At 52.7% G+C, this 11,752-nt stretch overlaps 4 protein-coding genes across 4 annotated transcripts; 3 read left to right on the forward strand and 1 right to left on the reverse strand.

Annotated features, from left to right (window-relative positions):
* Nucleotides 1-146: 146 nt before the first annotated feature.
* On the forward strand, nt 147-989 carry G647_04768 (uncharacterized protein; the record flags this gene model as incomplete). Its single annotated transcript, XM_008729105.1, has 1 exon — nt 147-989. The coding sequence occupies one exon, from the start codon at nt 147-149 to the stop codon at nt 987-989; it is 843 nt and encodes a 280-aa protein (XP_008727327.1).
* Nucleotides 990-3,471: 2,482 nt separating this feature from the next.
* Nucleotides 3,472-4,341, forward strand: G647_04769 (uncharacterized protein; the record flags this gene model as incomplete). The annotated part of the gene is made up of 1 exon (XM_008729106.1): nt 3,472-4,341. One exon carries the CDS (start codon nt 3,472-3,474, stop codon nt 4,339-4,341), a length of 870 nt encoding a protein of 289 aa, XP_008727328.1.
* Nucleotides 4,342-5,500: 1,159 nt separating this feature from the next.
* On the reverse strand, nt 5,501-6,175 carry G647_04770 (uncharacterized protein; the record flags this gene model as incomplete). The annotated part of the gene is made up of 3 exons (XM_008729107.1): nt 5,501-5,833; nt 5,887-6,107; nt 6,157-6,175. The coding sequence occupies 3 exons, from the start codon at nt 6,173-6,175 to the stop codon at nt 5,501-5,503; spliced, it is 573 nt and encodes a 190-aa protein (XP_008727329.1).
* Nucleotides 6,176-9,283: 3,108 nt separating this feature from the next.
* Nucleotides 9,284-11,545, forward strand: G647_04771 (uncharacterized protein; the record flags this gene model as incomplete). The annotated part of the gene is made up of 1 exon (XM_008729108.1): nt 9,284-11,545. One exon carries the CDS (start codon nt 9,284-9,286, stop codon nt 11,543-11,545), a length of 2,262 nt encoding a protein of 753 aa, XP_008727330.1.
* Nucleotides 11,546-11,752: the final 207 nt, after the last annotated feature.

Below are 11,752 nucleotides of genomic sequence, written 5' to 3' on the forward strand. Positions count from 1 at the left end.
CCTCGCCCCTACCTACCTATCTACATACAGTATTGTCCAAGCTCGTGCAGCAAACCCTTCTGTGCAGCGTTCACCCACCTGGACGACCCCCTGCTGTTACCGCCGTTCCACCTCGTGTGCGCACCCACCCCTCCTCCCGATCCACCATGGCGAACGTCGCCTCTCCCGAAGAGGCGGTCCTCTACCGCGAGCAGGGCCGCATCGCCATCATCACGCTTAATCAGCCCAAGAAGCTCAACGCCATGACCCAGCAGTACTACTACCGCATATCGTGCCTGCTGCGCGACATCGCCGAGAACCCGGCCATCAGCGTGACGGTCATCACGGGCAGCGGACGGTTCTTCTCCGCGGGCGCCAACGTCACGAGCACCCGACCGGGCGTCGGGCCCGACATGGACAAGAACGCCGCCCGCAACGACATCCTCAAGGGCTTCGTGGCGAACAATCTGGACATCACACGCTCCTTCTATGCGCACCCCAAGGTGCTGATCGGGGCGCTCAACGGGCCCACGGTCGGCCTGTCCGCCGCGCTGCTCGGCTTCTGCGACTTCATCTACGCGACGCCGCACACATTCCTGCTCACGCCGTTCTCGTCGCTGGGCCTCGTCGCCGAGGGGGGCGCCAGCTACGGCCTCGTCCAGCGCATGGGCATCTCCAAGGCCAACGAGGCGCTCATCATGTCGCGCAAGATTCCGTGCGATGAGCTCGTGGCCTGCGGGTTCGTCAACAAGGTCTTCAGCGGCAAGGACCAGAACGACTCGGATGGGTTCCTGAAACAGGTCCTCGCCGAGGTGGACGACAAGCTGGGCGACCATTTGAACCAGGAGTCCATCGTCAAGATCAAGCAGTTGATCCGGGCGCCCTATTTGGAGAGTCTCGAGGCGCAGGGCGTCAGGGAGGTCATGGAGGGCATGAAGCGCTTCGTGGCCGGCGCGCCGCAGGAGGAGTTCAAGAAGATCGCTAGTGGGCAGAAGAGGCATAAGTTGTAGAGGAGGACGCGCAAGTGGGAGGTACTAAGTCTAGGCTCGGGCTTGGCTTGGAACTGAGTGCATGTACGTGATATAAGAGAATGGAAGATGTGATGGTGCAGTGATGCGTCCCCGTGACCGGGCATGGATGCTCCAGAATTCTCGCGTTCCGGAGATCTCAAGTAACGTTCTTTCCCCCACGACCTCTACTTGTCTTGCTGTTTGACTACGTCAGTGGTCACGACTCTGGGTACAAGACTGGCAGACAAGCATGTGAACAGCCCTCGAGTATAGACGCGGGGCCTACTCGATCGATTTACTGGCCAAACTTCACAAGTGCGCGCAATTGAAGCCATCCTACCCAGCATTTCGTGATAGGAAGTAAAGTGAATGAACCAGTAGTTCGGGGCTCCCAGCTCACTCGCCTTCGGACATTGACCACCGGTAAACAGCCTTGTGATCAGTATAGTCAGTCTCACGGCCGGGAGGATGGACACAACCGACCAGAGTGTGGAAACAAGTCACCTTCCAACATTCGACTGGCAGCCCTTCTCCCGCCTGTTCTCCTTCATGTATATACCACCGACGCATTCGTTCATGGTCCTCTGAAACGTCAGTGTACAACTGAACACGAACTGCCGCCCCAATAAGCCACCGTGGACTGAGCTTCACAGCAGCGTAGCAAGCCATTTTGCTGGACCATGAAGTGCTCCAGTTGGGTCATACTTCTGCTCGAAACGAGTATGAGGCTTGGCTATTATGGTCTTGGAGGTGTGGCTTAGACGCATCCTTCCTGTCACCCCTGAGCCTTCCCACTTCTAATAGCTTTGGGCTGGGTTTAGGCTCCACCACCTTGCGCAACATGCCAGAAGATTGAAGCAGCGAGCAGGTAGCAGGTGAAAGCAGCAGCGGATTCTGGAATGTTGGATCAGCAAGTCGCTGTTTGGCTGCCTAACTGGGCGCTCAGATCGTTGAAAGGGTAAACAGTGACGGAGCAACACAGGTTGCTATATGCTGGCTCGTAAGCACCGAGCTTCTCTAGGAATGGCGCTGTGTTCAGTTTGTCGGTGAGACAGCCGGCGGGTTCAAGGAAAGCAGCAGGACGTCCTTGGCGAAGTGGCAGGGGGTACACGGTAGAGGTCTGCTGTGTCGCTAATTTTGTCCTTCAAGGCCTTCCGTCAGGGACAGACCGGGAAATCGCTGGTTGGCAGTGTACTCCGTACAACACTTCTGCTTCAGGGGATATCGACAACCTCGAGGCCCTGGGTCTACTGGGGCGAGAAACATCGGAACGTGTCCTCCGAAGGCAGCTTACTCGCAGAATAGAGACATGGGAGAGGCGCCCTGGCTGTGGCCTGGCCGAGTGATTGGCAGGACCCTGCGAGAATGAAAAGCAGCGACTCAAAAACAGCAACTACTTCCATTGTGCTGGTTCATCAGAGTTCCTCTTTCAGCCATGAACGGGCACAGAATGGGAAATCCTCTCGTTCAGGAGCTTTCAAGCAGCCTGGGGCTAATTCAGGCATCGGGTGCAGGGGTCAAATGCAGAGAAGAGGGATCATGCTAAAGATGGCATGAATAGGTGAGTTGGTGTGAGGTTGATCCTGCTGTTATTCAAGGACAAGACAAGTTTGGAAATCTAGGTGAAAACAGCGTGAGACGGGGCGCCAAGCGGCCATGTCTCTCTCCGTAAATGGGAAAGCGTATCTTGGCACTTGTAGTGGGCCGCTTTATGCTTCGGCTTATGTCAAGGCCATATAAGTGCGAGAGCAAGACAATCATGTTAGGGCAGCGGATTTGCCTACCACAAAGGGGCACTCGAACCCTTGCTCATCGACTTCGTTTTCTCTCGCGCACCGTTAAGCACACTGCGAGCTCGTATGGAAGCGGCGGACACAATATTCTACACCAACGTCTTGTCCACAAATTGTCTTGTATCCTGATTGACTCGGAGGGTTGCGGTCCAATCCCCTTCCCGAGCTTCCTGCCTCTTCTCGGCTCTAGTTCATCTTCCAAGCAGCAACTGCTCGCGAACCTTCCCATGATGTTCTTCTCCCTTTACCTCAGGCAATGCTCGTCCCAAATTCAACTGACCAATGCAGGAACAAACTATACTTTCGTTTGTAAGCACCTTTGGCGTCGTTCTCATGCAAGCCGTGTCATCCTGCATGTCTTTAGCAATATTGAAGATGCGCTCAACTATAGACATCCACTTACTTGATTGCTCATCGAAAGCACGACAAGCAGCCAGTTTGTCAGATAACGGCTCAGGCCGTTCGTTCACCATGGCCTTGATGGCAAGGTCATTGGGTCCGTATCGCAATGGCTTCAGCTGTGGGTGCTAATGAACGGGGGAGATGAAGTGTGTATAAGAGGTGTCATGCCCTCGACTCTGAGGTCTCCTCATTCAAACTCCTAACGACCATCCGAAGAAGCAATATTAGATCTCCGAACTCAACATACCTGCGATTGTGAAATACTCTTAGGAGCCTCCAGCCACAACATGTACGCCAAGCTCCCCAATGGAATCCGAGTCTTCTATCGCGAAGGCGGCTCTCCAAGCAACCCTACTATCCTCCTGCTTCATGGGTTTCCTTCCTCCTCCCACCAGTATCAAAAGCTCATTCCCATCCTGTCGGCAAAATATCATGTTGTTGCTCCTGACCTGCCTGGATTTGGCTTCACCGAGATTCCTTCGTCCTTGGATTTCAAGTACACTTTCGCCAACTTCGCGACCACCATTGGTTCGTTCCTCGACGTTCTGAAGATCGAGAAGTTCGCGGTCTATGTCTTTGATTATGGTGCCCCAACAGGCTTTCGACTCGCCCTGGAGCGACCACAAGCCATCACGGCAATCATCTCACAAAATGGCAACGCCTACGACGAGGGCTTGGCTGCTTTCTGGGATCCTATGAAGCAGCTATGGGCATCCGCGGCCGGGTCTGACGAGGACAAACAACTCCGGGAAACGATAAAAGGGGCGATCCTTACCTTTGAAGCCACCAAGTGGCAATATCTCAATGGCGAGCCCGAGGCAGAGATGATTGATGATCCAGCAGCGTACTACCTCGACTACGCTCTTCTTTCCCGTCCAGGCAACAAAGAGATCCAACTCGATATATTCAGAGATTATGGTACAAACGTCGCCTTGTACCCCAAGTTTCAGCAATACCTGCGTGATAGTCGTGTTCCCGTGTTGGCCGTGTGGGGAAAGAACGACGAGATTTTCCCGGCGCCAGGGGCGGAAGCATTCAAGGGGGACGTGAAAGACCTCAAGCTTGTGTTGTTGGATGGTGGACATTTCTTGGTGCAAAGCCATACCGCTGAAATTGGGCAGTTGATACTGGAGTTCTTCGCCGAGAGGGGCATCTGATCGACCATCCTTGCTGTCGGAATGTGACCAGCAGCGGAAGTAGCCTGTAGAGTTGACGCTTGCTTCCCAAGCTCGGCTCCTGTGAGTGGTAATGTGTGGTGCAACTTAAGATGAGCGAGCCTTTCTTTCTCTGCTGCTTCCGCTATGTTCCTTGTACCCACCAACGTGTACATGAAGCTGATTCTATGATACAGCTCTTCCTACATGAAGGATGTAGAAGCAAGGCTTTCTCGGGGCCTGCAGCGGTAGCCGGGCTTTCCTGTACAGCATTAGCGACATCTCATCCCTGAATTACCGACATCCATCCACTCAGAAAGACAAAAAGAAAGCGCTTCAACGGTACCTCGTGGTTATTCCCTGGTCGAGAGTGGTCTAAAGTTAGTAAGTTTGAGATGAAGAGGAGGAATATCAGCTTACCGGTGCAACGGGATCAACATGGGCACCCGTGCTGGTGGTGGTTTGGTGGTGGTGGTGGTCCCCGTCCTTACGAAACGGGGCTTCCCAGAAGGGATGTTCCAGGCATCTTCATACCCAGGCTGATGGTGGACGTTACTCCACGAAACGACAGCAGAAGCGGGCGCACAGGGATTCGAACCCCTGGCTTTGACACTGCCGGTTGCCTTGATAACAATATGACCTTTGTTAGAGCAAGACTATGGGCTATGACCACTGACGCCAGAGCTTAACCACAACCATTTGCGCTTGATTTATTGGCAACTTTCTCACATTTCCATACATAAACTTGTATTTTTTGGCCTTGCTTTTGTTTGTGACTTTAGTGCCGAGGAAAGTACGCTTTATATGGTCTTAATAATTCAAGTAGAGTGCTCTTCTCAGATTCATCTATACCTACCTTGAAAGGAAGAAGCTCCTCAGCACCGCCATTGGCACATCTTCAGCTAGGACTTTGAAGAAATAGTTAAGCTACTTCTCAGTCGATCAACAGATTGAGATTCGCAGTCAGAGCAGACGGTTCAGGGGAGGAAACGAGCTCATCACTACGCAGGAATAGAACTTGGATGTTGATTGATTTCAATTAAAAGCTCCAGTATGTACTTCTATCAAATTTTCCCTTGAAACCATGACCTTTTTTTTGAATTTTTTCAACAAAGCAGACAGATCAACATTCATTTGGTCAATCCGACCACATGTGGGTGGGCTAGTGGTGGTCGGTGGAGTCGGGCATAAGGTGGTCGTGGTCGTGGTCGATGGTGCTGGTGGAGGTGTTGGCGGTGTCGGTGGTGGTGTCGGTGTCGGTGGTGGCGGTGGTGTCGGTGGTGGCGGTGGTATCGGTGGTGGCGGTGGTATCGGTGGTGGTGGTGTCGGTGGCGGTGGTGTCGGTGGTGGTGGTGTCGGTGGCGGTGGTGTCGGTGGTGTCGGTGGCGGCGGTGGTGGTGTCGGTGGTGTCGGTGGTGTCGGTGGCGGCGGTGGTGGTGTAGTTGGTGCTGATGGTGGGGGTGGAGAGTCTGGGGGTGGTGGTGTAGTGGTTTCGCTGTAATATTTGTTAGTGTTGAGGAACTGAAATACAGTTGAAGGATATCTCACGTTTCCATGGCTGGAGCGGCCAAGCCCGCGAGAGCCGCCACCACGACGGCGCCCAGGACCACGAGACCAAGCGACAGGGCCCTTTTGGATGGTTAGAGCATTGAAGTTGGTCAAAAGTGTAACAATACTTGCCGCAAGAGACCGCGCGAAAGCCTGCATAAACTGCAGGTTTGGGCAGTTGCGAGCGAGATGGCCCTCGCGGCGGCATTCATAACAGACACCTATTCTACATAAGTACTGAGCGGATAGATTGTAAGGGCGAGTACTCACGCGGTCCTGCTCGTGGCATTGTGAGTGGTGGAGGTGGAGGTGGAGGTGGTGGTGATCAGATACTGATCTAGATGTTAGCTCATTGACTACTCATTTGCGCACTCATTGATTTCACTTACGATGAGCTGTTGGTGGTGCTGCTGGCGTGGTGATGGAAGCTGCAGCTATTGTTAGCATAAAGTTAGCATAGTACATGAGACTTGACTTGCATTTCTGGATGTGGTGGTGGTGGTGGAATGGTGTGTGGCGGTGGTGTGGTGAGTGATGGTCATGAAGAAGAAAAGCGAAGGGGAAGAAAAGGCGGCACCAAATATGTAGTCGCAAGGCCAATTCTGCTTGGAACACTAGCTACCTACTCATGCAGCCGCAACATATGTCCGCGCCAGGTTCTGACGTCAAATGACACTTCCTGCACGAGACATTCTACCTGCTTGCCTTTGCGAACTTTTGTCAAATACTGACGTACAGGGATGTTTCGAAGCATTCAGTGCGGAGTTTGGACACAGCGTCACGACGCTGACGAGTATATTCCTCAATCATATTCAAGTTCCCCACAGCTGTTCACTCAAACTTGCCTTGCTCTAGAGTCCAAGTCAATATTCACAATCAGCCGCGAAATCGAATCGAGGATGTCCATTAGTCCACTCACCCTTCGATATATCGACTCTGCACGGCCTTCTCCACGGATATGCTGCGCCTCCTCCCTGCAGGTAGCATGTGATGAATCTTCGGCATCATGTCGATGACTGTTAGTGGGCGCAGGACATTTCGTTTCGTCGACAGAGTCTCACGCTTGCTGGAATTGGACATCCAGCTCATATATCCCCCTCCCCGCCGTTCTTCGCGAGACTCAGCCAAGAAGTATCGACCTCGAACCATAAACCTGGAGAAGCCGGAGCCTGATGACCCGGAAGGAGATCACAAACAACACACCTGTGAACCTTTTCCATCTACCGACTAGCGCCTGCGAAATCATTGCAGCAGGACTGCGACTGCTTGGAAGGAGTCGGCTTCACCGCTCTAATAGGCACAATAACATCAAAATATATTGGGGCTCGTCCATTGATACAAAGCCACTAGTCCAGTCTTGCCAGACTTTGCTGCACGAATGTCACAGAGCTCGCCGTTCAATTTGGGTTCCGTGTTGCTCCGCACGACACGAGGCTGCAGATTTAGCCGGAAGCTCATCACTTGGTTGGGTCATTAAGCCAAGTGTCGACAAGGGTCCCTTGCACTCACCCGGCCACACTTTAATCCGACAGATCCACCGGCAATATCTTCTCAATTTGACAAAACCAGCAGGCAAGTCATTCTTACGACAACATCCAAGTTCTATACTAACCCGACTTCTACGCGGAACGGCTTCTCGCGACGGTCGTCATCACCAACTTATGTGTTGCCCGCCGAAAACCCGTCCCCACCCACCCTTCGCAAACTGCTGATTCTGCATATATCTGCAGTCGGCGCTGAATTTCACCTCACTCCGCCTCAAAAGCACCGTCACTTGCCACTTGCAAACTTGCACGATCACAACCAGCACCAGCGGAAGTGGCTTGTCAGCACAAATAGGTGAAATGGAAGACAGCAGAAGCACGGCGGAAGCGCATCGGTAGCAGGCCACTCGTCTGGCAAAGAAGGCCTGTGCTTGCCGACGGGTGAACGCGGGAGATGCGATCGGCCGCCGTACTAGTTGACTCTTGGTGAGAAAAACTTGGACTGCTTTCGAGTGCGGATTCGGCAGGAGCCTCTTGCGCCTGTCGAGCTGCACCCGTTTTCCGCTGCGTTAGTTGGAGGAATTGTCGTCCTGGAACTTCCCGAGTCGTAGTCGATTGAGGAAACAATCACAACCTCAAGGGCGCAGAAACATACGTCCTTGATTAAGATTGTTTAGCAGAAAGAATTGAACAAGATCCGTGTTTACAATGAACTCCGCTGACTGCAGTGCTACATGACTATGATCCGGCTCACAGCCCTGGCAAGGACCGGCATACTCTTCCCAGGTTGTCACCCATCATACGCGTTCTCCTGGCTATATCTTCGATCCATGCTACGTGAGCATCGGTTCCAGGGCAATACAACCTGCTGCTGCCACTCCATGACATTCAGCATTATGATGTACTCGGCAGCTGGAGTCGGCTTCCGCAGTTCTGCTGCAAAGGCGAAAGAAGAAGATCCCCTAGGTAACACACCCCCCCTCCACCAAAATTCCTGAGCTGTTCGAACTGGTTCTATGGCACGTTTGATATTCAGGCCTTACGCGATCCTGGACTACGCAGGCTTCGTCTTTGCTTGGACATTCTGCCCACCCTGAAGCTTCCACTCTGGTAAGACGACCCTATTCGTCTTCCACAACGTGGTCCGAGAAGGTAAGGAAGGGTCGGACGCGCCGAGGCAGGAAATTCATCATGTTGGATACCCTTTGGTGTATTCCGATCCTCGAGTTTGCATTGTGGTTGTCGAAAGGTGTTGATGTGGGATCCATGGTGCCTGGGTGTGGTGAAGCTGGGTCAAAGAGAAGCGCACAGTCAGTACCCAGCGAATGAAGACGGAAGGAAATGAAACCTGGCTTGCATTCAGTGTATGAATGTGTTAAGGAGCGCATGAGGAGCTGCGTGGGCTGTCTGCCAGAATCGGGAAAGGTGTACCTGCGGGGGCCAGAATGCTGCGAACTGACATTGAGCTCAATCCACGAGTTTCAAATACTTTTCCCACAGTCTACCAGCACAACCAACACCACAACAGCCAACACCACACCACTACCACAAACCGTGTGTTCCTTGAGTCCGTCTCCTCAGATACATACTGACCATTCTCCAGAATCACCAATACCAACACCACCAACGACCAACCAGTCACCACCCACCACTCACCACCATGTCTTCCAACATGTGAGTGCAGTACTCCTACTTGGCTATGAAGCTGCTAACAGTCTTTCAGGACTATTAAGCATTCCACGTCAGTACAGGATTCTTGTCTGTAACACAACTTCCACTGACGTGCCATTGCCGACAGTAACAAGAGAGGCCAGTTGCCTGCCCGTCCGTCTGGTGTTCCAAGAGCTTCGTGCGCGCAAGCCCCCCCTTCTGCCGCCGACTTGCTGGGTGATACTGTAGTGGAAGAGCTGGGTATGGAAGAGCAGCCTGAGCCCAGTGTGGCAGAGCAGCAGCAGCAGCAATCATTTCCGTCGTCAAAGACACTCGGTAAGCGTACATGGGACGATTTTCTCGTTGATACCAAGGAGAACGGGTCTGCTGTGAATGTAGGTGCTTCGAGAAAACGGCAGCCACCGCATATGCGGCCGCAGCACCCAGAATTGACGCCATTTGGAACACCACAAGACTACTTCCAGTTCCCGCCAGTTACGGGACCACAGTATTATCAGCCTGCGCCGCTTACGGCGCCACAACAGTATGATCAGTTTTCGTCGGCTCTGCCACCGCAGCATCCACCATCTAGAGCGCCACAATCTGAGCAATTTACACTAGGTAGGGAGCCATTGTTTGAGAAATTTTTGATAGATACGGAACCACTTGACACAACATCTACAGCACTAGATTTTGATGAAACGGACCCAGATACGGCACCACCGCATGAGGCCGTTGATGCTGAGACTGTAATGTTACGGGCCTTCACACAGGTGGTCCATAGGCTCGAGGATAGCAGCAACATGCGGGCCGTACGGGATACCATTATTGGTGCTTTTCCCGAATATGAAGCCGAGATCAATGCATTGCTTGACGAAGAGTGGCCATCGATCGAGAAGTGTTACGAAATGCAATCGAAATACGATGAGAAATGGAAAGAATTCTGTGTGAATGAATGTGAATTGTCTGGTCGTCCAGAGAATGAGCTGTGTGAACCTTCGGGTGTACTGTGTGCGGGTGTATTGATTCAACTCAATCACCCTACTTTCGACTGTGTGAAATTGCCTGAAAAGGTACTAGAGCATCCTGCTCAAACCATAGCACGACTTGTCGCGATGGGCATATCTGCAGAGAACTGTCTAGTTTTCGACACGTACTCTCGTCGTGAAGCGGTACGAGAGCAAAACGGTAAAAGGACTGAGCTGACCGTGCCCGATTACTATTCAGACGAGCTCAAGAGTGTGCACCAAGAGTTTGCCGAATGGCTCTGGGTAAACTCTGCTGGCAAGGTTTTGCTGCTCGCAGGTAAGTTGAATCACAACCGTTTCAAGCAGCGGATAAGTATGCTCCGCCACGTGCAGCTTGAGGAAAGAGTTTCCGTGCAATGCGGTTTACTTTGGAACGGCAAGAAGCTATGCAAGATCGTGGTCCAAATCCACCACCCGGAGTATGTCAACAGGACACCAGATTACCAGGCCGTGTACAACGTCATATTCGACTTTGCATTCAGCCTCTGTCGATTGCGCCTCGACAACCCACTGGTCAGCCATGACGACGACGGCAAAGTACAACAGAAGCTTGGCGCCTTCTTTGTTCGCATCCCCAGGTCGACAGACTGGCGTGCCGACGAAGATACCACCCTCAGGCTGCTTATTGCTAACCGCACAATGAAAGTCGCGGAGATGGCCTCTTTTCTTCCTGGTCGTACCGCGAGTTCTATACAGGCGAGAATATGCGTCCTCAAGCTAGGGGCGCCGCGATCACCCAAATGGACTGACGAGGAAGACGCTAAACTGAAGCGTCTTCGAGAGGCCGGCACGGCGTTCGAGGACCTGCATGGCGAGTTTCCTGGTCGCTATCTCAGCAACATAAAGGCGAGGGCCAGGGAGCTTGGCATCCAAGGTATTTTTTCTCCGTGGACTGAGGAGGAAGATGCCAAACTCAAGAAGTTGTACGGGACGGGAATTCAGTACGATGCTATGGCCACCAATTTTCCGGGTCGTAGCGCCACGGCGCTGGCTGGGAGGGCGCAATCACTAGGTATCACAAAGGAGGCTAACACTCCGTGGACCGACGCAGAAGAAGCTAAACTCAGGCAACTGAGCAAGACCAAGATGACTTACGATGAAATGGCTGAACAGTTTCCCGGCCGCACCGGCCCCGCTTTGTCTGCCAGGGCATTCCAACTTGGCATCTCGAGGAGGCAAAAACATGTTCCCTGGACCGATGAAGAAGATTCCAGACTCAGAAAGTTCCACGCAGATGGCGTGGAAAACAAGGATATGGTCGAACATTTCCCCGGCCGGAACCGTGATATGATCCGCACTAGAATGACCAAACTCGGCCTAAGAAAGAAGGCGACCTTCAAGCGCTGGACTCCCGAGCAAGACGAGGAACTCAAGAAACGCTGGCCGGACAAGAGTCAATCATGGAGTGATATGGAAGAGTTTTTTGGTAAAGAAAAGTTCTCTCTCCGGAATCGAGCAAGGGCGCTTGGGCTGGCGAACGTAGCTGGTCGTCGATAGACTCTTACGAACCATGGTGAACCTAGGCAATAAGTTTGACGGAGGGATTCCTGGGCGACTGCAAGAGCTGTGTGTGCTGGCAGATGATGTAGGTGTACTAACGTACTGACAAAACAGTTGTTACAGATCAGGGACTCGGAGACAAATGGCATGTGCGGCCAGCACGGACAGAACATGACCTCGACAAAAAGAAAGTAGTTCTTCGCA

This window comes from Cladophialophora carrionii (genome assembly GCF_000365165.1).
Source record: "Cladophialophora carrionii CBS 160.54 unplaced genomic scaffold supercont1.4, whole genome shotgun sequence".
NCBI classification, from domain to species: Eukaryota; Fungi; Ascomycota; class Eurotiomycetes; order Chaetothyriales; family Herpotrichiellaceae; genus Cladophialophora; species Cladophialophora carrionii.